This window comes from Callorhinus ursinus, unplaced genomic scaffold (genome assembly GCF_003265705.2).
Source record: "Callorhinus ursinus isolate GAN/ISIS: 27379988/994484 unplaced genomic scaffold, GSC_fseal_2.0 scaffold1, whole genome shotgun sequence".
In the NCBI taxonomy this organism is placed as follows: Eukaryota; Metazoa; Chordata; class Mammalia; order Carnivora; family Otariidae; genus Callorhinus; species Callorhinus ursinus.
The window spans coordinates 85,541,751-85,568,597 of record NW_027397063.1 but is presented as its reverse complement, the minus strand read 5'-3'; the positions used below and the strand labels follow the sequence as shown (position 1 = coordinate 85,568,597).

Here is a 26,847-nt window from a genome sequence, read left to right as displayed (position 1 = left end):
CATTTAACGAGTACAAAAGAGGAAGAGTGAAAACTTAAGTCTTCCTCCTATCTGGAGAAGCATTTTTAATAGCTGCCTAACAGTATATCATAAGGATGTACCATGTATCATTTTTAACCCATCTCCAGTTGTTGACATTTGTGAGTGGGTTTGTTACTGTTTCATTATTTATAAACACTGGTGGAACAGCCTTACAGAAACAACTTTTGGTCAACCCTGTGATTTTTTTTTTTAATGATAAATTTCTTGAACTACCTTCCATCCTTTTTTTTTTTTTTTAAGTAATCTCTACCTCCAGCATGGGACCCAAACTCACTACCCTGAAATCAGAGTCGCAAGCTCTACCAACTGAGCCAGCCAAGTGCCTTCCTTCCGTCCTTTTTCTGATTTCTTCCCCTTTGACCTTTCTTTTTCATCATCTTCTTTTTCCTGCCTCCAAATGCCTTAGTCCCTCAAGCCTCAACTCCTGTTCCTTGGCCTTTACCTAGCAATTCTTAATGTTCTCTCGTATCCATACTCAACCCCTATTCCTTCCTCGGATTCTGTCATCTGTCCAGGTGCCGTATCTGAAGATCATGTCCCAAAGTGAAATCTTTTTCTTTCCTTTACCTATGTCCCCAGTGTTTTTAGCTTTACCATCTGCTTTGTATCTTCGAGTTTCAGAATGATGATCCTGTGGCAAAATGCTATCCTACATTTCACTGACAAAAAGAAACCTGGGTGGCTAATAATGTTCATGGTCTGGAGTCAGAGTAAAACTGGGTTAACAGCCATCAGTGATTGTTACTGTTATTCCTCTCAGGCTGCTATTTTAATCCTGTGTTTTGGTTCTGGTAGATAAAAGTACTTTTCTGTCTCTACAAGTTATTAAAACCTGTACTTTTACAGAAGTTGTAGTAACTTATATGTAAATTTTTGCTTATAGATCTGAGAGTTCTGGACCATCTGGGTCTCAAAAAATGACCAAAGTGTACACATTCTTTCTGATCATATTCTGTATTATGAGAAATATAAATTCCTATTTATATATTTATAGTGGACCCTTGAACAACACAGGTTTGAAGTGCAAAGGTCCACTTACATGCAGATTTTTCCAATATGGGACAGTGCTACATATGTATTTTCCTTATGGTTTTCCTAATATTTTCTTTCTAGCTTACTTTACTGTAAGAATACAGTAATGTAACACATATACAAAATATGTGTTAACTGACTTATCAGTAAGGCTTCTGGTCAAGAGTAGGCTATTAGTGAAGTTCTGGGGGAGTCAAAAGTTATATACAGATTTTTGACTGTACAGGGGATCAGCACCCCGACCCCTTCCTTGTTCAAGAATCAACTGTAATTATTTGGGAAATGAGTGGATTAAATAAGTTAAGAATAAAGTTTTTTTGTTTTGTTTTTTTAAAGATTTTATTTACTTGACATTGGGGGGAGGCAAGCAAGGGGAGGGGAAGAGAAGCAGGCTCCCCGCTGAGCAGAGAGCCCTATGTGGGGCTCAATCCCAGGACCCTGAGATCATGACCTGAGCCAAAGGCAGACACTTAACCGGCTGAGCCACCCAGGCACCCGAGAATAAAGCTTTAAATTAGACATACCATGAGGTTTTCTTTTCGTTTTTCCTTACAGGGATGGAAGCAAAAGTGAAGCAGTGTTTTATCCTATGTACTTCAGCAGACCTTCTGCAATTCAGCTAAAACTATGACTGCTCTTTCTTCAGAGAACTGCTCTTTTCAGTACCAGTTACATCAAGCAAATCAGCCTCTAGATGGTAACTGTCTGCTATTCTTGATTATACTTGGGAAGATACTACTGAATATCCTCACATTAGGAATGAGAAGAAAAATCACCTATCAAAATTTTATGGAATATTTCTGCATTTCACTAGCATTCATCGATCTTTTACTTTTAGTAAATATTTCCATTATATCCTATTTCAGGGATTTTGTACTTTTAGGCATTAGGTTTACTAAATACCACATCTGCCTATTTACTCAAATTATTTCTTTCACTTACGGTTTTCTGCATTATCCAGTTTTCCTGATAGCTTGTATAGATTATTACCTGAATTTCTCCAGAACCACAAAGCTAGCATTTAAGTGTCAAAAATTTTATTTGTTTATAGTAATTTTAATTTGGATTTCAGTCCTTGCTTATGTTTTGGGAGATCCAGCTATCTACCAAAGCCTGAAGGCACAGAATGTTTATTCTTATCAGTGTCCTTTCTACATTAGCATTCAGAGTTACTGGCTGTCATTTTCCATGGTGGTGATTTTATTTATGGCTTTTCTAACCTCTTGGTCAGAAGTTACTGCCTTGGTACAGGCTGTTAGGATGACTTCCTATATGAATGAGACTGTCCTATATTTTCCCTTTTCATCCCATTGTAGTTATACTCTGAGCTCTAAAAAAACACTCTTGCCCAAGTTCATTATCTGTTTTCTCGGTACCTGGTTACCATTTGTACTACTTCAAGTAATTATCCTTTTACTTAAAGTACAGATTCCAGCATTTATTGAGATGAACATTCCGTGGTTGTACTTCGTCAATAGTTTTCTCATTGCTACAGTTTATTGGTTTAATTGTCACAAGCTTAATTTAAGAGACGTTGCATTACCTGTGGATCCATTCGTCAACTGGAAATGCTGCTTCATTCCACTTACAATTCATAATCTTGAGCAAATTGAAAAGCCTATATCAATAATAATTTGTTAATGTTGCCATGTTAAAACTAATTAAAACTGACAACTACAGTAGGAATCATAATTTTACAAAGGGAAAGGACATACAAAGACTGAACTGAAGGTCCCCTCCCCGGCCCCAACTTTCATACCTTTTCAGAATGTGTCTTTTGGGACTATGGTATTAAAAACAAAATAATTCCAAGAAAATTTTTTATACCTGTTCAGGAACACAGCATGTTACCAATATCAATTTAACACAAAAGTGAAGCGAGTTAATATTTGGCCATACTGATTTCATGTTACCCAAAAAACTAGTGGATGCAAACTGTTAGTAAATCTGAGCTTCTCTGCCAGTGATATACAAATGTAAATAAACATTTTTATTAAATTCAGAGCAAGAAAATCAAGATCATTTTCTTAAAATTTGGTATAAATACTCCTTTAACATAAAGGGAAAATTAGCTCGATTTAAATTTAGGTAATTTTCAAAAATATATCTCTGTTCTTAATACAGATATTCCTGGAAGAAAAGTTTGTTGCTCACCTTACAGAACTGGGAGTAGTGACTAGGTCTCTTTCCATGACATACCAGATTCATTTTCATTTATAACTTATATGTCACATACTTGCATATCAAATCATAATCACATGGGCAATGTATCACACTGTAAAAGTAAAGGAGGGTTTCTTATCCTCAGCACTGTTCACATTTTGGGTTGGGTAATTCTTTGTTGTGGGAGACTGCCCTGTGCATTGCAGAGTCTTCACCAGCGTGCCTTCTCTGCCCAAGACACGCCAACCACAACATCTCCAGACACTGCCAAACCTCCCCTGGTGGGCAGAACTGCCAGAGTAAAGCCATCTCAATGGTAGGAATCAACTGAAGTCACTTTGTTCAACTACGTAGATACTGTCTATAACTGTCACCATTTCTAAACCTTGTCCCCTCTACTTCTCTGGGTTACTTTCCCTCTGACTGTACCACTTTCTAACTGGCCATTACCTAGGACTGAGATACTTTAAAATATAGTGTACTTAGTAAAGATTTATACTCTGCAGATTATAAATAGGCAAACTTGTAACTATTTCAAAGCCCTCATAAGCTTAAAGAAAAAATTAATCAATAGACCAGCCAAATGGAAGAGGCTTTTATTTGTAAAGAAATGAACTTACAACTGGTCTACAATATATTATTGTAATATAAACAATATAAATAAATGATCCTGTAGGCCCACTAACCTTCCATCCAGACCCACATGAGGCAATGTTAACAACAATATTCTATATGAAAATGTGCAGGTAACAAAGGTGCAATTACAAGCAAGTTTAAGCAGCAGAGTATAAGGTGCTTTAATTTAACAGTTAATGTTGCCATCAACAAACATTTGAATGTTCAATTTTACTTCACTGAATACAGACACAACAAATATGAAAATCTAAAATTCATACACATGCTACTTATTATGAAAGTGCTTTCTCTTTTAAAAAAATACACCAAATGGACAGTCTTTTTACATAGATCATGGTGTGCTCTTATAATGCAAAATTAACTTCATTTTCAGGTTATACATTTTAAAACTGTAGCTACAGACACCAATCTAGGAACGCTAATGCTAAGAGTGCTAAAACTATTTCATTTCCTGTAAGGAGGACTCTAATACAATATCCAATGGAAAGAATACATCTATATATAATCTTAACATCTGTTTTCTGTAAAAGTAAAAAAGGTTTCCTTTCCCCTTGGTGATGCTTTGTTCAACCTGGGTAGATGAGCTTTTGAGGTTTTAGTAATATGAAAGTCCTATTTTAGAACAATGGGAGGAACCAAAAGGAATTTAAAAATCAGTTAATGTGTGCTTGAAGCATCAGAAAAAAAAATTACAACAATCTGCCTTTGTTAAATCAACAAAGTAACATTTTTTTTAACAAGCAAGAAGACAAAAAGCAGTAATTTAACAGAGGCTTGAAATGCCCACCCTCGCCTCTCCTGTCAGTACCTCTCCACACACTGTGTCTACAACTCCAGCCTTCACCACAGCTCACTCCTCACTCTGAGGATAGTTTTTAGAACTCATTTTGACTTTTTTTTTCCTGTGGAAAAAAGACCAAGCTTCTGAATGAGGTGACTGGGAATCTTAAGTGTATTGGCAATCAGACATCTGTAATTATGCACACTGCATCAGCTTTTTTTAAAATTCAAGAATACATATACAAAAAGTATGCTATAGATATTTAACACCATAAAATATTTGAAAAATTAGGTGAATTAAAACATTTTAAAAGTAAATTTTAACGAGGACCATGGCAAATTCTTTTAAACCCAGACTGTTTGGTTACTTGGATGTCAGTGTTCTATTTTCAGTCAGTTTTAGATTCTAATCTAACATGTACTGGGACATTTTCCTGCTTTAAAAGCTGCAACAGTGATGCATAAAAAAGATCTTTTTTAATATTAGGTATTTTTATTTTGAGGGGGTGAGAAAAAAAGATATTTTCATTTTGTATTTTTATGGAGAATGCTAGCATGATGTTAATCTGTATTGCTGGAACAACAGAAATTAGAACATTTCACAGAACCCCCAAGTGGTTAGGAAACTACCCAGCTAATGCCATTCAATATTTATTCCCCAAATAGTTGTCAATTCAAGCATGGAATGGTTTTATGTTGACCAGTTCTGCATTTTAAAGGAAACCTTTTTAACTATGTAATACATGTGTTTTCTAAAAAGTAGGTATTTGTAATAACAATAAGTTTTGTGTAATTTCTTGCTTTATCAACAAAAGACAATAAAAAACAAACCTGTTTAGCGAGATTCTCCTTTGAGACTTTTCAGTTTTAGAAAGTTACTCCACTGTCAATACTGGGTGTAAAGCTTTTGTAGTTACAAATGTATAGTAAATCAGCACCAGCTTCTTTGTATTGTTCTGTCATACACCCTGTATAGTAACACCTCTGGAATAGATTCAAGGGTCAAAATAATTCTGAGAAATATGAGCTGTCACAACAGTCTCAAAATGTAAATCCTTATCAGGTACCCTGGATTGCGTAACCAATAATCAGGTATATGACTATGATTTGTATGTGAAATGTGTTTTAGGAATATTGTGCTGTGATTCATTCTGACCCCTTAGATGTCATCTAGCTTAATACTTTTATTTACCCAGTACATAAAAATTTCCTTCTCAGTTCCAACTTTACATTCAGTACAGTAAGTAATAGTAATAATAATGTCCATGTTTGTTTAAAGCCACAATCAGAATTGTTTGGGAAGATTTTGTGTACTTATTAGCAGTTCCTTAAGTCATGTATACCACACGCTGCACATAGTAAGTGTTCAAATGGTTTGCTAAATGAATGGATAAATGCATGAATGACAATGTTCATATGTGTTTGTATGTTCAGTGGTTAACTAGTAGGAAGCATTTACAAAAATGCCCTCATTTGCTTGTCTGTACAATTTTCCTTCTCTAGTTTAAACCATTAAGAGAACAAAAACTGCAGGTGGCCCAGGAAATGGATGCTTAACATTTATCTTTTAGCAAAAGCTCTTAGTATGTAATGAACCGTTCCAAAGGGAAAGAGAATTAAGTAGAAGCAACTTTAAAAATACCCCATTATGTGGCCTAGAATCATAGTTTTAGAGCTGGGAGGTACCTTAAAGATGATTTAAACCAAAATCAGCCTTTTGAGTAGTAGAGGCTCCATACTGTGTATTCAGAAGATGGAACAGATTAAAAGCAAAGGAAGGGCTGAAGGTGTCACACGCCACTAAATCACCAACTGCAAGTAAAACGCCCAGCCCCCCCAACCAGCGTTTTATCTTCTTTCATGTTAATTTAATGATTATGTTCATCTATTATTTACTACTGAAGTAGACTATTTAGTACTACCTAAAACAAAAAGAATTAAGACTTTAACAACACATTCTAAATAAAGATTTTAAGCAATGGACACTTCTGGTTTGCTTGAGGCAAAACTAAAAAAAAGTTCCTTCTTTCTAGAACAGATTCACGCTTATTTCACTACCAGGCCCACCACTATCTATAAACACCAACTTCTTCACCTCCATTAATTAAAGCTCCACAAAACATGGGTTTAACACTGATAACAGTCCCTAGAGCATAACTTTTCAGCCAATAACTGATGGCTACTATCAATTCTTAAGATGATGACTGGAGTCAGTTGAAGCAGGCGGTCTCAAAGGACTTACTGACTTCCGCTTATATTTAAAACTATGCCATGTTAGCAGAACAGTATGTTAAATTTATATTAAGTTCTTTTTTCTGACTTAAAATTCATCACTAGACTTCTTTCCAACAATATATTTTAGGACCCTTGTAAAGGTTTTCTTTCTATGGATTCATACTGACATCAATATCACAGAGAGCAATTATACTTTTCAAAAGCAGTGGGAACAAATACTTCTCTAATGTACCCTCTTCTCCAACATCTGAGATTAAAATTGTCATCTTTAAATAAAATTAAATGTTCACAAGCTATAAAAAAAGAAAAAAATGAAACATGCAAGGAAAACCTTTCCTAAAAGGACCTATAAACATGGCACTGAAGAGGTGTGTGTTCATGAGTTCGAGCAGAATGGGGTTTTCATTAGAGAAGCTGGGCCTCAGAGCTGAGGAGGAGGGAGACCGCTCCCTTTTAATGTCTGTGAGTTCAAGTGAAAGTTCAGAAAAAGCCAAACACCGTGCTCTGGAAAATGACGCTAATTTGTATTAGTGCTTTACAACTTTCAAAAAAAGCTTTCTCATAGTATTATTTTAAAATAGATTAAATAAGCTCTAAAAAATAATATGTAAAACTTTAAATTCTTAAAAATTTAGGAAACTTTTTCCAAAGAAGATAATATAATTTTCAACATTTTTTTTATTATTATTGAAGAAATGGCTTGTATTGCTGGTATGAAGGAAACTATATAGTGGTACATATTATGAACTAACAAAAAAGGAATATCTTCCCAAAGAATTTTTTTAAGATGTACAGTTTATAATAGGTTGAAATTAAACTTTAGTAAGATTGCATATTTATTTTTCTAATACTGTATTTGTGCTTATCTAAATTGGATCACAATCTTTAAGATTAAATCAAATGCTCTTAAATAGACTCATAAAATACCAATATTGATGAATGTGAATTAAACAGTTCATTTCATGATCCACACTACTGTGCATCAAAGAAATAGAGGTAGGCTTCTGTTGAAATCCATACTAATAACAAGCAAGCTATAGCTCTCTAGTCATCCAATTCTTAGATACAACCTAACAAATAAAATACTATCTTAAAATGCCTTTATAACAATCTACAAGTTTGGTTCAACTGTGGTATCTGAAAATGGATACTGTCCTCTATAATTCCAATAACTCAATTATAATAATTAACCTTTGAGTTTTTGACAGATACTCTCCAAGTACAATGGTTGCCACCTTTCTTTGAAGTCAAAAATCACTAACTTATATATCACTGGAACTATTTATTAATAGTCCTTTTAGGGGCAGGAAGTCCTCCTAGGGCAGGATCATTTGATAGAGAGTGAAAGAATGAGGGTGATTACAGGCGAATCTTACTGCTGTAACTGGGATCCAACCATTACACCATATTATTTTGAACTACTGAAGGTCATATCTATACGACACACCCTCACTCCGTTAACTGTACCATCCCCTTGGGTCTGGAATGCTTTTCCTCCTGTTTGTCTCTTCCTCCACTTCCCTGTCCTTCCCCCGGAAAACCTTCCTCGAGGCCCAGCTACATAGATGGTGCACAGGAAACAGACTGAACATTGTGCGTTGATGGGCCAGTTTCCACTGCCCAAAGGTTTCACTGAAACATGACCGTTAGGTCTTAAAGTCCTGCCCCAACTGCCTTCCTAAAATTAACTCTACTACAAAATCCTCTCTAAGGATTTTCAGGCAAAGGTCTCTAAGAAGTTTTCCCATGGTTCTCACGGGCCTAGAACAGGCTTGAGGGAAGGGAAGCAGTAGGGGAGGGAAGCAGTAGGGGAGGCCCTCTGAGGCTCTCGGCTCAGGCTCAGGGCCAGCCACACACAGGCAGCATGCATTCCTGCCAGTCATTAAGGGTGAGGATCTTCAAACCACAATATATAATCACATGGTTCTAGTTTAAAATGTCTTTACAACTTTTTAACAGTGTGTCCAATCAGGATTTCAGCTACTCAATAGGGCTGTGAGGACAGCATCATTCACATCCATCTATAATAGTTTATTCTTTCCAAAACGGCTCACAAACATGTAAACACAACCTAAGAGTATGCCACCTGTATACTGCCTTCCTACCATATTTATGCTATGATGGTATCAGAACCCTCCGAATGCAAATAACAGGACTTCCTAACATTTAATTGAACAAGTCTCTGATATGGGACACTGTGACAGGTTTCATTATCAGACTGGTATTTGAATAAATGTCTGACTCTCATTTCACACTTGATATTATGAAGATTAGCTAGGTCAAAAATTATTCAAAGGCATGGGCACAACAATACTTCATACAGTTCTAAATGTTTAAACAAACTAGGAAACAAAAACAATGGGCTACCTAAAAAAATCATTTCTATTTAAAACTAGGTAAATCACTTCTTCAAAAGTGCAGAAATTTGTTCAGTGTTGAAGTGGGATAAGCAAAGCGACAGGTCTCTTGTCTGCCTCTCTCCCATTCTCAAGCTTCTTCTCTAATATGTCTTCTCCCCGTTCCACATTCTCTACTCCTATGTGACAGCCCTTAAGCTGAGGCTAAGAAAAGCATCTGTTTAGCGATGCCACAGCATCCTGGAAATAGTTATATGCCACTTAAGAAGTGACAGGTTTGGGGACAGCACTCTGCCTTATACAACAGTGATGATATCAAAGCTGCAGAGCTTGTCATACACAAGGCATGATGAAAATCCGTATCATGTAAAAGTGTTTACAAACCAGCTCTCTGAGGGTGTTTACTTTCTTAGAACACATGGCTTAAAGCAAATAAAATTTGAAACATGTAGGTTTTATTTCCCTCAATGGGAAAAGAGTACATCAGTTTAAAGAAGTCAGAAGATGCAAACTCAGGTAGCGAAAGTAGAAAGAACTTCCCATGTCCCCTTTTTGTTTGTCATTCTTTCTCCTCCTAAAACAATTATTAGCACGAAGGAAAAAGAAAACACCACTCTCCCCACCTACATCATCCCAAAACTGTGCTCAGAACTTAGGAGAGAGGTGGATGCCCAGTGTTATCGTCCATGTCTATCATATATAACTGAAGCTCTGATTTTAAGATGGTTAATTCTCTAGAAAGAAACATGCATCAACAGGGAAAACTACCAGTTGAGCAAATGAGCCATTTCTAAATAAAATAGCTCATGTGAAAAACCAAGTATATTTTCTAGGTATGTTTTGAGCGAGGACAAGAGAAGATCTGGACTACTTTTGAGATTATTACAAGACTTAAGATTATAAGGTGCTCTCATCAAATGGAACCCCCTCCCATTCTTATAAGCTTTCTTGGATATTTAACACAGTGCTAGGCACGGGGGCTTTCAGTTAGTATATAATGACTGATATTAAAAAAGGGAGTAAATAAAAGGAGAACCTGTACATAGTTCAAAGTTAATACCTTAAAGGCTAGAGATAATATAGTTATGGGAGGTAATCATTATTGCTAGGGGAGTCTATCCCCAAATAATCAATTGCTTGTGGATTATCTATGAAAAAGTTTTAATTCCAGGGGAGATTTTCCTTTGTGCCCTCCACGCCCTCCCTACCCCTTCAGTGGACCATCTCCTACTAATGCTCAGCCTATACTTGTGTTCTGAAACTGCAAGATGGGGGGGGGAAAGTCAAGCATATGACAACTCTGTCATAACAATTAACTGCTAACAAATGAAAACTGAATACAGAGTACCTACCTTTCCTTGAAACTTTAATCCAATAATTAAAAATGTGATATAAAGAAATAATGTAACGTAGACTACAAGCTATTGTAGGTCTGGAAAATGAGCCTTACACTATATTACACATTCTAATCCTACACATAACTGTCAGTAAACATCTTTTTTTAAAACATTACTACACAAAAGAATCCCACAAAGCATACATTCAAACAAGAGGCATCTAAAGATTAAAAAAATTACCCGCTGTATTTTTGTATAAAAATAATCAACATTCTCTAATGTACACAAAGCCAAAAGATAAATATCTGTGATGTCTTTAATGACATCTTTAGTCCTCTACTAGCTCAACACAATCTTTTTGAAAAGAGCAGTGACAATGACTGAAACCCATGGACTCTTCCTTCCCCACTTACTGAACTCCTGCCAAATATCTGTGTATGTTCCTTCTATTTTAAAACATTTCCATCGTGTGGCAAAGATAAAAAAAAAAAAGATTAAAACAAATTTTTTATGTCCAGGACTATCAGGCTCTCACAGCTCCCACAACAATTTTGTTTTATTGTCATAATTCTGATAGGACACTATTCAGTGAAAAATTTTGCCTTAAAACTTTTTTCCCTAAAACATGTACTTACAAAATTAGGTCTGATAATCCAAGAGATATTACTTGGTGGGTACTTTGTAGGAAGCATGCAAGGGTTTAGTCAAGAAAAAGGAATGTGCATTCTAGCTAGACCCAGCATGTTCAAGGTTAGAAAAAAATCTAAAGACCAACCACATATCCACTACAAACTACTGTCACACCAAGTAAGCTTGGACTCCTTGTAAGGCTATGCACTGGTTCATATGGTATAATCACATTATGCCTTCATCAGTGCAGAAGAGCAGATATGAAAGATAATTAATAGAAATCTGTACTTTCAGAGAGTCAAATTATTTGTATGCTAGTCTTTATTTTACAGGTCAATTTAGTGGACTTTTCCCTTTTTTCTGGGATGCGTAAAACTGGGAAAAATACTTCAGCAGAACATTAATACTATCTGAAATACATCCACTGTATCATGTATTCCTTATTGTGCTCCATCTTTTCAAATTATCCCTTTGGGTAAAAAAGAGCAACATTTATCACTCCTACACCAGGGTTTCCAAACTTTGACACTACTTGATATTTTGGACCCGATAAATCTTTGTTTTGCAGGACCATCCTGTGCACTGTGGGATATTTAGCAACATCCCTGTGCTCCATGGTCTAGATGCCAATAACAACCCTACCCAGCCCCTCCAAGCTATGACAACCAAAATGTCTCTAGACGTTGTCAAATGTCCCCTGGGCAGCAACACTAACCTCTGTTGAGAACCATTAATCTAAATGTACAAAAACTAAGAGGAAAACTTTCTCAGCCGCACCAAATTCTTAGTCAAGTTTGGAACAGAAACCAACTCTTCTGACTTCCAGATCAGTATTATTCATGCTAGAATGCAATCCTTTTTTTATAGACAAAGCAATTGTCTGACAGACGTTTTTTTAAATGCACACTGATATCTCATTGCATACAATTCCAGTCACTGGACTCCTAAACTATTCCTAAATTACTCCTAAATTATCTCTCTCATGACAACCTATAGAAAACTTACAGGGTAGAAAAATGTGTAAGAAAACCGAATCAAAAGAGGAGAAATGTAAATCATTAAATTACTTTTAAAAGGATTCTTTATATTAACGATAAACATCACCTTTAAAAAATTATCTAGTATAACACGTTTCTTTGAAAAATATCATGGCCCTCTATATCAGTCTTTCATTGTTGCATGTAACCTGTAAAATTAATTTTACCAATGTTGACTACTTATGAAAATGTATGATGAATCATATCTGTAGAAGAAATGTCAGCTTTTGATGTGGAGATCCCAATGTGCTTGGCTATCCACCACAATATATGATAATATTCTAGGCCAACTTGAGCCTTTACCTTACAAGTCTGTTTAAGAAGAGTAAAAACTGCTGTTTTCTCACAGCCTCATGATCCTGTTAAGATTCCTTCAGAGAGTTGATGCGTGCACAGATCTTTAGGGCCGGGCCTAATTTGATATTCATTGCACTCATAAGATGGTCTTCTTTTAGCAAAAGAAGGGCCTGTCCATCAATCTCCTGTGCTCTGAACTCATCTGCGATATCTTGGCAGCCTGGAATTCGATCAGAGGACAGAAGTTAGCATTAATACAAAATAATTAGATGTTACTTCTAACAGTCACAGTTATGTTCTCAGTGGGTCTGAGTATCTGAAATACAGGCTGAGAAACAAATGAAATTTATTTATGGTAGTCTTGGGTTCACTCCTGAAGAAGAGAGTATTTCTTGGCATTCTGAAAATAAGAATTAATTCAAAATCCAGGTAAAGCAATTTACTTGGAATTCTTGTTCTAAAAATATTACAGAAATAGAGTCAGGAAAAATGTAGATTCATCAGTTCAGATATAACATACCTTGACAAAAAAGACAATTACCTCAAAGCATGTCACACATATAACAAGTTTGGATTAACTAGTTATTATACCTCATGAACTTTTCTTTGTATAATATACCCTTCACATACAGGTGTAGGGAAATAAAATACAATGTTCTGTCATTTAACAACTTAGAAATATTTTCTCAAGTACCAGAGTACCACTTTCATTATCATTTGTACCTTATTCTAATTTATACCCTTCAATTACCAAGCACATATAAAACATTTTTATTTTTTACTCAGGAAAGAACCAAACCAACAAAACTGTAGTATCAATCTATTGCAACACTGCTGAAATGTATTACACTGCTGGACTTGTAATGTCAACTTCAAATCTTAGTATCACTGGATTTGTCTCTACTTTTGATAAAAAAACATAAATTCCCATTGAAATTATGAACTTGCCCCCTAATCTCTTGCCAAATAATATTTTATCTCTCAGTGTAAACCAGGTGCTTTAGCAGGTAACAATGCTAACATCTACTTAAACCTCAAACGTTTTTATTATCTACCAAATTTTGCACAGCCAGGTTACTCAATATTAACTTCCCCACTAAGGGTAAAGAAACAACCAGGGAAGGTACCAAGAAAGGAGAGAATGCAATAATGTGGAAGCTTCCTTATAAGAGACAGTGAAATTATAATAATGAATTTAAGAGTAAAAACTAACAGCTTCAAGTCTATTTTATTCAAATCAGCATTCTAAGAGAAAACACAAAGATAACGAATAATGGAAATGGTTACATTACACCGCTGGAGAGCACAACTTTGCTGGAATGATTATCCTTTCTACTGCAAATGTGTCATCCACTTGTTTACATAAGATAATGATGTCATCCCTATAACCCTGGGTACCAAGCACAAAGCATTGTTAGGTGCTAAATACATACATTTCTGTATAAGTGAAGGACTGGATGAGTGAATAAACAATAAACCAAAACAGGATCTGCTACGGAAGAGCTATTTGTAAGAGTAATACGCTTTCTTCTGTATTCAGCTGTATGGCCATCTTTTCTCTTGGTTATTTCTTTTCCCATCTTCTCTGTTGTTTCTTTCCTGTTTCATATATAGCAGCCAGCTTTTCAATTTCTCTATTTTATTTCTCAGACTAAAAAACTGACATTTCAAAAGTACCCTAAGCAGAATGTGATGGTTTTGCCCATTTACCATATAAAAGAAATTATACAGTTAAAATGGGATTACTCACCATAGAAAAGCTCCCTTTCTTTTCCCAGAGGTAGCTCTCAAAACTGGGCAGACAAAACTGACTAATCTTGCATCTAGTTGTGACTTCATCCTTCTTTTTATGAAAGAACTAATGTTCTTCTCTCTTCAGTCTTACTTACAAGAACACAGGAAAGAAAAGAAGAGAGAGAAAGACAGGGCGGGACTTACTTAGATTCAGAAAACAGGAGCAATGAGAAGTAATGAGGACTGTAAGAGCTACATTTGGGAATAGAAACAAGGAGTTCTCCATGAGGAAATAAATAGCATGTGTTGTTCCTCTGTACTGGGAGATCCCTCTTCAGATGTCTTCTTGTAGTAAGTAAATGTATTAGCAAAATAATAAAGAACAAAATATGTTTCGGGAAACACCATGATCGTGTAGGAATGCATTATCTTCAGAATTTTAGATCACAACTTCCATAAGCCAACCACAACAAAGAGCAGTTATACATGAGTATAGAAATGAAAAAATAAAATTACTTAGGAAAAAAAAAGGCAGAAGCAAATATTTTTCCGAAACTCACTAAAGAAAAATGAATTTTCAAAAAAATGTTTAGATGCTCAAGGTATACTGAGCTAAAAGTTCAATGAGTTTCTGACGTTAGAATCTACTTCTGTAAAATGACTGGTGCCCCAGGGACTCGTACAAAACATATCCCAAGTGCAGCACCCAGTCAGCATTGCTGGCTTTATGTCACCAGAAGCAGCTATCAGGGTGGGCATGGACCTCTGCGACTGGATGAGTCCCAACTGAACTTTTCAGTCCAGTCACTTTTCCAGCTGAACCCAAAACAAAACACTCTGCACAAAAATGATCTCAGTAAGGCTGGTGAAAATATATCACCTGCCACTTAATATTACATAATAAAAAAGTCCTAATATTAGTATTATGAAAACCAATAGTCATATGTTTTTAGGCTAATTCCTACTTTATATGCCTACAGAGAAACCAAATCTCCTACAGAGTCACAAATTAATATATACAGAATAAACTGACCTTTGCACTGATCAAGAGTTAAGATACTGCAGTTAATTGAAAAGAATCATTTCCATAGAGAACTTTTTAATGCACAAAAATTAGAAGAAAATATATTTTTTAATTTAGAGAGAGTGCGCACACGAGGGGGGGCGTGGACAGAGAGGGTGAGAGAGAATCTTAAGCAGGCTCCAATCTCAAGACCCTGAGATCATAACTTGAGCCAAAACCAAGAGTCAGACACTCAACTGAGCCACCAGGCACCCCAGAAGAAAATAATTTTTCACTGTGGTAGCAGCTCTGAGACTGGATATTACAGCATACAGCTCTAATATGGTCCCACCAGTATGGTTTACAAGATGACATTATACAAAGAGAAAACTCCAGGAGTAAATATAGGTGCCCTGATGAAAGAGGGAAGCCTATCTCAACTGGAAAGAAAGAAAATACAAGAGATTACAAAATTTATAAGCTTGTTCATTCTATGAGAAAAGGTTGCAAGTAGACTACCTGGAAGAAAAACAATGCAGCCGCGAATGAGCCTGAAAGAGGCTCAAAAGATGTTTACAAAGGCCAGAGGAGCATAGAGAAATGAAGATAAAAGCATTTTCTGATATGAGATTTACTTTAGGCCACAGGGATTATTCAGAGAGAAACACTGAGAAAGAAGATATAACTGATCACACAAATAAGCCTGTTATTTAGCCTGTCAAAGCAGTTCAGAAGTATTCCCATTTAATCAGCTAAAGGAAAGCAGACTCTTACACAGCACCAAACAATTCTAAATTATAAAGCAGTTTCCCTTTAATGATAAGTAATGTTCTCTAAACAACTGGCAACAAAATTGTCTTGATGAACTAAGACAAGCATCTCAAATGTAAGCAATCTTTTTTTTTTAAACTGAAATGAAGCAAGAATGAGACAAAGGAGTTTAGCCTTTGTTCTAATATAGCGGCCAAGAGTAACCACACAGCAAATGGGTATTGGGGAAAGTTTGAAAATTAGCCCTAACAAAAGCATATGAAATGACAGAAGAATCAGATACCTATTATTTGTTAATTATTTGACCAATTACTTTCCTCAGGATATGAACCAACGCTCCTCCCCAAAGGAAAGGAAAGTTTCCCCAAATGAGAAATCAGGCTAACAGCTTACACGCCCCATGTGGAAGACGGAGACTACTTCTGAAGATGACAGAATCAAAGTCCAACCCCAAGGGGTCAGGAGAGTCCGGTGTTAATTCTCAAGATATCTAGACTTGTCTAAAAACTAAAATTTATGTCATTAAATATTAAAATCACAACCAGTGAAGACTCACAATCTTCTAACATATCAGTTTTAAAGCAGATTCAAAACCTATATGGTTATTAGCACTTAACTCATACCTAAGTTTCCTTAGGTGCATGTTTAAAAATCTTCCATGAAAAATGTATCCTCTCTTTATTTGAACAACTGCAATCTTCCTTTAAAAGTGACCATTATCTTGTTTAAAAAAAAAAAAAACTTATTTAGCATTTCTAAAACAAGCTACTGAAAAAATAATAAAATGTCATAGAATTCTGTTTATATAAGGTAAAATGGCAGTTTTTTTTTTTAAAGCAGTAATAGTTCTGAATATACTTTCTTCATTCAGCACATTAACTGTAAGTTTGCTTCTGAGGTAGTGGTTACCTTCACAGAAAGATTAATCAGCAAAAAGAGCTGGATTAATTTTAATAAGTCTGTAGAGTTCAAAGGGGATATATTTTTCTGGAAAGCTTATATCAAGAGAAATAGTGTGATTCACAACAAAATCAAAACGGAGCAAACATTTAAAAAATCTCCTTGTTTTCCACATTTGTAAGGTTAAAATGGGTAAGATTTGCTGATTTAAAAAAAAAAAAAGTCTTAACATATATAATCAATGTGGGTCTCATCATGAGCAACGGTGCAGTTATCTTTAGTAACCAGCCCCTTGGAGGAAGTAGATATAAAAGACTGCTGCATTAAAGAAAAAAGATAAAGAACATAAAGAATTAAGCTGATGGAAAGAGTACCAAAACGAGAGAGCAGAAAAACATAAGAAAGTTACCCTCAATATTGGAATGGAATATCATAACTGAATTTTAGTTGTCTACTTAAAAAATCAAATTTTAGAAGTGTTCTTGATGGCTACTTATTGAAAAGAATCAAGGAATGCAGCTTCCTTTAAAAGAACCAGCTTGATTTTTTAAAAAGAAACCAAAATGTTATCATATTCTAAAAGGTCTTGATTAGCTTTCAAAAATGCAAAAATTTATATATATATAGTCTCTCTTATTTTATTTAAAAAAGGTTAAATTAGGAAATAAAGAGGAAATAGAATAGAAAAATAGAAGAGCAGAAGGGAAGAAGTGTCTGACTCAATCTCTCTACTGACCTCTCGAGAGAAATCAGACTGAAGAGAAGAGAGCACCTTTAATATCTTCACCGGCTGAGGTGTCACAGCAGAAGCAGGACTAGTCAGTTTTTATCGACTTGGGGGGTATGAGAAAATACCCAGTTGTGCTGAGGGAATAAGCAAGAGGAAACAGATCACATTTCAATAGCAAATGCCATTTAATTAATACATATACATAGTACTTCTCTAGCCCTTTTGTGCAATAGGTGTGGATTGGATCTAATATTATTCCTGTGTGTGAATGCACAAGAAAAATATAAGGCCAAAGTGGTGAATTACATACCAGGCAAAGAATGGATGAAGGCCCAGACATCATCAACTGTCCAGATAGATGGCTCTGTTTGTGCAACTGGTAGCAAGTCACTGTTCTCAGGCATTTTCCTAATTCTCACATCCCGAAGCTCACGTTCTCTTTCCCGCTCACTCTGCCTGCGCAGGCGTGTTGTCATAGCAGATGGAACAGAATCTTCATGAGAAGCCAAGTCTTCTTCTGCAGATGGATAAGTAATTGGAAGCTGGAAAATGTAGTACAAGTAAAATACAGCATTGCACTTTCCTTGCATTTCGGAAAAGGGTATAGTACATTGAAGCAAGGTTTCTACAGACCTGCCTAAGGATATGTTCTCTTGCTGCCCCATCAGGGCCACTTGGACGACGGCCACGATGCCCAAGACTCTGATTATCAGGCTTACGATTCCAACGACTAAGTGCAAATTTTTTAGAACAGCTAACATTGTACCTAAGAAATTCAAGTAAGAAAAAATATTAAGCGATATGTGGAACACTCCGTTTAGTATTTAATTATGATTTAAAAGTGCACTTGTGAATCAGTAAGTGCCAAATACTTCATTAAGGACTGTAATACCTCAGAAAGTAAACCATAGTGTTCAGTGGATTTACTTATGCTGACAGTCAAAAAATGGCCTCTGTTTATTTCGTAATATTGCACAATATGGTAATATACATTACTGGACACCTATAACAAGGTATTGATATTTTCTCCTAATAACAGTATGATAGTGGGAAACTTCATGCAAAATACAGAGGATAACCAATTTTTTGCAAAATAATTCAAGGTTCAGAAGAAAATGAAGTTATGAATTATGTAGATGTTCACACCGATGTTTTCCCAAGTAATCATTTCTGAAGAGAGATTAATATAAAGAAGTTAAGGGAGTAGAGAAGGGGAAATCCCAAATGGCTAGTAAAAGATTTTTTCAAATATTACTGAAATCAAAGAGTGAAAATGTAAAGTTGATTTCAGAGTTACACAAGGAATTCATAGTTCTCACTGTTCAGGAAATTCAAATACACATAATTCTTTAAAATTAGCTGAAAGATTATTTTCATTTTATCAAAATAGACTAGTATTTTTTTAATATAGACCTGTATAAGGCATGACGACAGTTTAAAAGAGTCCTATGCTGTTTACTAAATTTCAAGGCCTAGAACAGGGCTGACAGACTTTTTCTACAAAGGGCCAGACATTTTAAGCTTTGTGGACAATACAAGTGTCTGTCACAACTACTCAATTCTGCAACTGTAACATGAAAGCGGCCATAAACAATGAATGAGCATGACCACGTTCCAATAAAACTTTAGACCAAAATTTGAATTTCACATAATTTTCATGTTATGAAATATTATTTTCATTTTTTCCTAACCATCTAAAAATTCAAGAACCATCATCCAAAAATAGGCTAAATGAAGGACTTGGCCTGGGTACAGTTTGCCAACCCCTTCCCTAGAAAGAAGAGTGAAAAGAAATAATTTAACAAATTTCTGAAAAGCTAAAGAAAGGCATAGAAAAATACACATAGTTCCTTTCTTAAACACATAAAACTGCCACTGTAATTTCTTATTTTCAAAACTCTTGCTCTAAGAAGATTTCTCAGGAAAAAGACAAGAATAAATCTCAATGAACTTTGCTATTAACTATTCTAGGACCAATATACAGATACCAAAACAAATTTTCCTCATCTATGTTTTATGAAAATAGCAGGAAATGGAAGTAAGGAGTACTATGAAAATGAATAGGGTATTTTTTTTCCCTAAAAACAGATTTTTTTAAAAAATGCCCAGATGGCCACTTCATTTTACCCTAAACGACTCAACAAGCTCCTGCTGTGTTCAATATGCTGATCTGTGCGCTCAGCTCTATATGTTTCTGATTTCCATTCACAGCAACCTATAAAACTTCCTTCTCCACTGACTAGAGAACACAGAGACTAACCTTACACTTGCTATTTCGTCCCTAAATATTTAGATCTCCAAGGCAGACATGCAGATAGCAGTTCTTCCCCAACCTAACTTATCCTTTCCTCCTTGCTCTCTCATCTGCATTTCCCTTGTATTAGGATCCCTCACCCCCCTGAAAGAGGTTCACCTAAAGGTGTAATAACTTGACAACTCAGCAATCATCCCTGGAAGGAGTGATGGTAGTGTTAAATGTTCTGAAATATTTAATAGTCAAGACATTTAAAATATTCTGAAAGGCCATCCTTTTCCCTCAGAGTTGTTAATCACTTAGAGAGTTACTCATCTTTTTTGTGGTGTATGCAAACTGGAAAAACTCCCAAGTTAAAACAGGAGTTAAATAATTTGGTTAGGGCTCTCAATAACACAAGATAATATGTGAATAGAAGACTAACAACTGAGAAACAAAATGAAGCCATTTTTGGAGAAAAATACTCCTATTATTTATTTAACTTAAGATTTACTGAGTATAGGGCGCCTTGGTGGCTCAGCTGGTTAAGCAACTGCCTTCGGCTCAGGTCATGATGCCGGAGTCCCAGGATCAAGTCCTACATCAGGCTCCCTGCTCAATGGGGGGTCTGCTTCTTCCTCTGACCCTACTCCTTCTCGTGCACTCTCTCTCTCATTCTCTCTCTCTCAAATAAATAAAATCTTAAAAAAAAAAAAGATTTACTAAGTATATTGTAGTGGCACCATACAAAATAATATATTCATGCAAGAAAAATCCCTAGATACAAACAATTAAGATCTTATATTCTTTGAGAGAATAATCACTTTTTGGAACAGAGAACAAACTTCAAAATAACCTGTGCATACACTTCACCTCTAGTGGTAAATACCTATCTTAGGATTTATTATCAGAATCAGAGGAGGTTGTTTTTTTTTTATGTTATACTAAACCTGTGACGAGAACAATGAAGATACTGAACATTCCTTTAGTTATGAACACAGTTTACCTATAATATTACTATTGATAATAGATTTAGAAAAGACCTATTTTCCTCTCTGATGATTTAACAATGTGGGGAACTTGTGCTGCAGCTGTCCCACTTAAAAACCTAGGATAAACAGGATATAATGAAAACAAGTTACAACAAAACAAAGTAAATCCTGGTATTTTCATACTGATCAAACAATAAGGTGATAAAACAAATACTGTTTTGATACTTTAAGGACTAGCAGGTCTGTTCACAGGAGACATTCTCCTAAGCATATTCTTGCCAGGAGATTGCTACTTCAATGTTAGAATATGTGGTAAAACTCACTGTAAACGTTATGAATATGTAACTCTCACAGAGCAAAATTTAGTAACTAAATATCAAAGTAGCTCCAGAAAATGCCTACTTGATATTCTTCCTGTATATTATAGCATCTAGTTTTGGCTACTAGTAAACTCTACAAGTTTTTGGGTTTCTTACAATGGTTGTTGGTTTCCACTTTAGGAAAGTCAAGGGAATAGAAATACCTTTTGGCACAGGACATAGTGCAGAATCGTTTTGACCGAAGAAATTCATTAGCATATCCCATCTTCCCACAGAATTCACACTTGAGCAATTCACTGTCCATTTCTTCTAATGTCTCTAAAAAAGAAACAAAGGAAAAAACTTCCAAAAATTTAATTGTGGCAGATTTTCTTCTAGCATCTACTTCGGCTGGATACAGCTAGTTCAGTTCCTCCAGGAAACTTAAAGGAATGGTCTTTTAACTTTTCAATCCAAAGCCACTATGGCAGGGAAAATACTCCAAAAACAACTGCAACCACCAATGCCCTCTTACTCCTCCATAAACATTTTATGGAGTTTTCGCTGTATAAATAAGCAATGCATTTTTAAAGGTTCATTTTGCTAAGAATTCAACATACCTAAAATGGGCAAATAACTTTACTGAGCAGTGTAAAAGAAATGAAGATGAGTAAGACAAAGTAACAACCTTCAGGAGGAGCACTCTCAAAAGCACTGTGTAGGATACGAATTTAGGTGCATGGTGCTACGAAGACACACAGCAAAGAACACTTAATGTAACTGGAGAGAATGAGGGTGACTTCAAAAAGAAGCTAAACTTTTGATATGCTTGATTTTAGAGAAGCATGTAAGAGAACATTTTCAAAGGTCTGCAGTGTACAATAGAAAATATAGATACATATATCTAATTGTAAAGCAGTCCCTTTGAGGTATATCATATTAAAACAAAAATAATTTAGATTAATCTTAAACATCACAAGTAATTTTGTAATTTCTAACCTCTGCTCCTTTTTGTCAGAGTGTTCCCTATTTAGTTAGAATGTCCTTCCCTCCACCTCTATATCCATAATTTTCCTCAAGCCATGTTATTAGACCCAAGGAAACTTTCTACCTAAATCCTCAAGTATCCAGCAGCAATCACCTATAAGCAAGAAATTTTATATTCATGACCCACAGTATCTTCATCTGTAAAATGAAGTTTATAATACCTTTCCCAAAGAACTGCAATGAAGACTTCATGAGTACCCAGTAGATAGTAGGCATAAAAAAGTGACAGTTCCATTTTCTATTTTCCACATAAGAATTAAGAGTACCAAGACCTGTTAATAAGTACTTAAGAAATAAAAATGGTTAAATTCTTTTTTTTTTTTTAAAGATTTTATTTATTCACGAGAGAGAGAGAGAGAGGGAGGCAGAAGGGAGAAGCAGACTCCCAGTGGAGCAGGGAGCCTGATGCGGGACTCGATCCCAGGACCCTGGAATCATGACCCGAGCTGAAGGCAGAAGTTTAACCAACTGAGCCACCCAGGTGCCCTAAATTTTTTTTTTAACTGTTAAATTCTTAAATCCATCATATTCTGCCATGTTCTTGCATCACGATAATTCCTATGCCAAGTCATGTAGAATACATAAAAAAGCATACTTTACTAACTAAAGCTTTTAGCTATGAGTCCCCTGTGTGCTTTTCTATGTTACTCACTTAACCAAAGGCTTATTAAGATGAAGAAGGGGACTCTGAAATGTAGACATGAATGACATGTACTCAGAAAATTTAGGCAGTCACATTATCCTAGTGTTACTGAAGAAGCAAATGCCAAAGTGCTAAATCAAGATAAGACAGCAAGAACTACTAAAAAACATACTGTGAAATATCTGCAGTCCCAAGGGACAGCCAAATATTATCAACATGACTGATCAAATCATGAACTAGCAAGAGTTCATTGTAAAAAACTTTTCAGGACTACCTTCATAAGCAAGTCATCTGGTGAACAGCAATGAGAAAGAGTCTCAAAATAAGTAAAATTAAAATTGCTCCTTCCAGTGACCTAGAAATGGCTTTTACACAACTGTGGCTCAACAACACATCCCTGGGAACTGATGTCATAAGTTCCAGTATTGTTTTCACTTTGTCATGCTTGTGACCTGGTCTGACACGTGACAGAGCCTCTCGCTACCACCACTGCCACCAGTCTGGCCCCAAAGAATCTAGTCATCAAGTTGTTCCATTTCCAGACTATACTGAAAGCTTTAAAAAGCTTGTATTCACTAATGTAGCAATACGTAACACTTGATAATAGTTTAGAATCCCTTACAGAGGAGGACATGTTTTTGCTGGTGAGAGAGGGGAGATCCAAACAGGTATGGTCTAAGGACAGACAACCTAACAAAAAATGAACATCAGTTTTATTTCTCATAATGAAGAGAGGAATATTAACATTCAAAAATCCCTGTTCTCATGTTTGTCATAATTTTAACAAATCTGGTATTACCAAGGCTACTTTTTCACACTTGTGAATAAAAAATTACAGAGCCAAATGAGTTCAAAAACTGTTCCTTTAGCTAATAAAGATGGAAGTCTATGGCATAGAGAGCTGGCAATTCTCCCCAACATCCATTCTTCACTTTTCTCCCACAGTAACAAAATCCTAATTTTCAGCAAGGCATATGGGCTCTGAAAATAAAAACTCAGTTTCTGCCCTAGGTGTGGCCTTCCATGACATGTGAATGGAAATACCTGCAAACTCCAGGTGGTGCCCTTTTCCCCCATCTCACTGATTAGAATGTGAAAATGAAAATCAGCTATCTTGGAAACGAAAGGAACATTCTAGGGAAGAGAAAACCACAACACTGGCAGCATAGGTGCCCAACACTTGCTTGCCTTTGGGCAAAAACTGAACTTCTACCTTATTTAATCAAATATTATTCTGGGTTTCTAATGGAGTGGCCCAACATATATTCTAAGAGATGTCCCCATTTTTTGTGTGTGAGGAGTAGTTACTTTTTAATTTTCCTGAAGACTTGAGATCACTTAATGATAAGCAAAAGAGAGAGGCAGTGAGATAGAAATCATGATCAATATGATTTACCAGGGAAGACAGAAGATATTTTGGTAAATCAGTCTACTGGTTGGAAATTCTAGTTATAGAACCAGTCCAAATAGAAAGAGAAATTATCCTTTAAAAAGAAAATAATCCTTACACTAACTTTTTAAGGACTGAATTAAACTGTATATACTACTAAAGCCAGTAAATAAATGACTTCACCATTTCCCTCTACAGTACTTCCCATAAACACTGAAGTACACAGTAATAGAAACACTTTATATAATTACCTTGGGAAATTAAATTATGAAGTATTTAAAAATTTGGCATATTCTATGTAAATAAAGCTCCACTATGAAACAGATTAATCTTTTTTGACTATATTTACCTTATAACACTGTGCAAATTTCAGTGTACAATGTTTTAATTTGATACATTTATATATTGATTGTTGCTGTAGCAATATTTAGCACCTCCATCACCCTCTATCACTTTACATAGTTATCCTTTCTTTTTAGTGATTGGAATACTTAAGTTTTAGTCTCTAAGCAATACTGTTGTCTATATTCATTATACTATGTATTAGATCTCTATGGCTTATTTACTACTCAGTGCACAGATTAATCATCTTTAAATCTTCCTTTTCATTACTCTGGTAACTTATCATGTTAAACTACCCTTTGCCTTGTCTTCCATAAATTCTTTCCTTCCTCTTCCCACTATAACTACAAGTATCAATTACATATATCAAACCTACAGATTCATCCTACAGATGATCTGCAGTTTCCAAAAACACTCTTTTCATGTAATCTGCCTAAAAATCTTCAGTAACCATCCTCTTGACAACAAGATAACTCCTAACGACTTGGATCAAATATCCAAAATACTCTAGAATCTGATTCTGTCAGTCTTACTTCTTACTATTTCTCTAAGCCTACAGTCTATTCCTTACTGTCCCCTCCTGAAGTTATGTGAACATCCTTTGTACATTTATTCATGGTTCCAATCTGAAAGGTTCTTCCTGTTTGTTATCTATGTTTTATCATCCAAGATCCAGATCAAATCCCATCTCTACAGGAAACTTACCAAACTGGCAATAATCTCAGCCAGGTTTGTTGTTGTTTTCCATCATGATAAGCATATTCTTTAATCCCCATCACCTATTTCCCCCACCTCCCCTCTGGTAACCAGTTTGTTCTCTATAGTTAAGAGTTGGCTTCTTGGTTTGTCTTTCTCCTTTGCTCGTTTGTTTCTTAAATTCCACATGAATGAGATCATATGGTATCTCTCTTTCTCTGACTTATTTTACTTAGCATTATATTCCCTAGCTCTATCCATGTCGCTGTAATGGCAAGATTTCATTCTTTTTATGGCTGAGTAATATTCCACTATATGTATATACCACATCTTCTTTATCCATTCATCCATCGATGGACACTTGGGCTGCTTTCATAGTTTGGCTATTGTAAATAACGATGCAATAAATACAGGGGTGCATGTATCCCTATGAATTAGTGTTTTTGTTTTTTGGGGGGTAAATATCTAATAGTGCTATTACTGGATTATAGAGTAGTTCTATTTTTAATTTTTTTTAAGATTTTTTTTTATTTATTCATTTGAGACAGAGAGAGAGAGAGAGAGAGAGAGAGAGAGCATGAGCAGGGGGAGGTGCAGAGGGAGAGGAAGACACAGGCTCTCCACTGAGCAGGGAGCCGGATGTGGGACTTGATCCCAGGACCCTGGGATCACGACCTGAGCCGAAGGCAGAGGCCTAACCATCTGAGCCACCCAGGCGCCCCTACTTTTAATTTTTTGAGGAACCTCCATACGGTTTTCCATGGTGGCGGTACCAGTCTGCATTCTTTTCAAGTGTTCTACAGAAACAACCATAAAACAGTAACAGAACGGCAATAAGTACATATCTATTAATTACTTTGAATGTAACTGGACTAAACACTGCAATCAAAAGACATAGGGTGATAGAGTGGATTAAAAAAACAAGATCCAATTATGTGCTGCCTACAACAGACTCATTTCAGACAGAAAGACACCTGTATATTGAAAGTGAGGGGATGGAGAAACCTTTATAATGCAAATGGATGTCAAAAGAAAGCTGGACAGCAATCAGACAAAACAGACTTTAAAACAGAGACTGTAAGAAGAGACAAAAGACACTATATAATAAAGGGGACAATTCAACAAGAAGATATAACAACTGTAATTATTTATGCACCCAACATGGAGCACCCAAATACATAAAATAGTTAATAACAAACATAAAGGATATAATCGACAGTAATATAATAATAGTAAGGGATTTAACACCCCACTTCCACTATGGACATATCATCCAAACAGAAAATCAACAAGGAAACAATGGTTTTGAATGACACACTGGACCAGATGGATTTAACAGACATATTCAGAACATTCCATCAACCAGGTTTTTTTAACTGAAATATAATTGACATGTAATATTAAATTAGTTTCAGGTGCACACTGTAGTCACTAAGCAATTATATTCATTATGAAATACTTGCTACAAGTGTATTACAATATTAGTCACTATATTCCCTATCCTGTACACTTTTCAACCCT

The 26,847-nt window shown here is 35.6% G+C and overlaps 2 protein-coding genes across 17 annotated transcripts in view; one reads left to right on the top strand and one right to left on the bottom strand.

The window, feature by feature from the left end:
• The window catches only part of GPR160 (G protein-coupled receptor 160), a 46,154-nt gene extending 43,394 nt beyond the window's left edge, over positions 1-2,760 (top strand). For all 4 annotated transcript variants that reach the window (XM_025879163.2, XM_025879178.2, XM_025879171.2 and 1 more), the window contains one exon: positions 1,630-2,760. In XM_025879163.2, coding sequence (XP_025734948.1) covers positions 1,702-2,715 — 1,014 coding nt within the window. In that variant the 5' untranslated portion in view covers positions 1,630-1,701 and the 3' untranslated portion in view covers positions 2,716-2,760. The remainder of the gene's footprint in view (positions 1-1,629) is intronic.
• A 2,582-nt stretch (positions 2,761-5,342) lies between these two features.
• PHC3 (polyhomeotic homolog 3) overlaps positions 5,343-26,847 on the bottom strand; it is a 76,267-nt gene continuing 54,762 nt past the window's right edge. For 11 of the 13 annotated variants that reach the window (XM_025879094.2, XM_025879116.2, XM_025879124.2 and 8 more), the window contains 4 exons: positions 21,433-21,547; positions 18,318-18,450; positions 17,995-18,226; positions 5,343-12,766 (listed from right to left, as the gene is read on the bottom strand). In XM_025879094.2, the coding sequence (XP_025734879.1) occupies positions 12,612-12,766; positions 17,995-18,226; positions 18,318-18,450; positions 21,433-21,547 (635 nt within the window). In that variant the 3' untranslated portion in view covers positions 5,343-12,611. Of the gene's footprint in view, positions 12,767-17,690; positions 17,819-17,994; positions 18,227-18,317; positions 18,451-21,432; positions 21,548-26,847 lie in introns of those variants that run through there. The other 2 variants (XR_003209716.2, XM_073897480.1) reach the window with 2 other exon arrangements.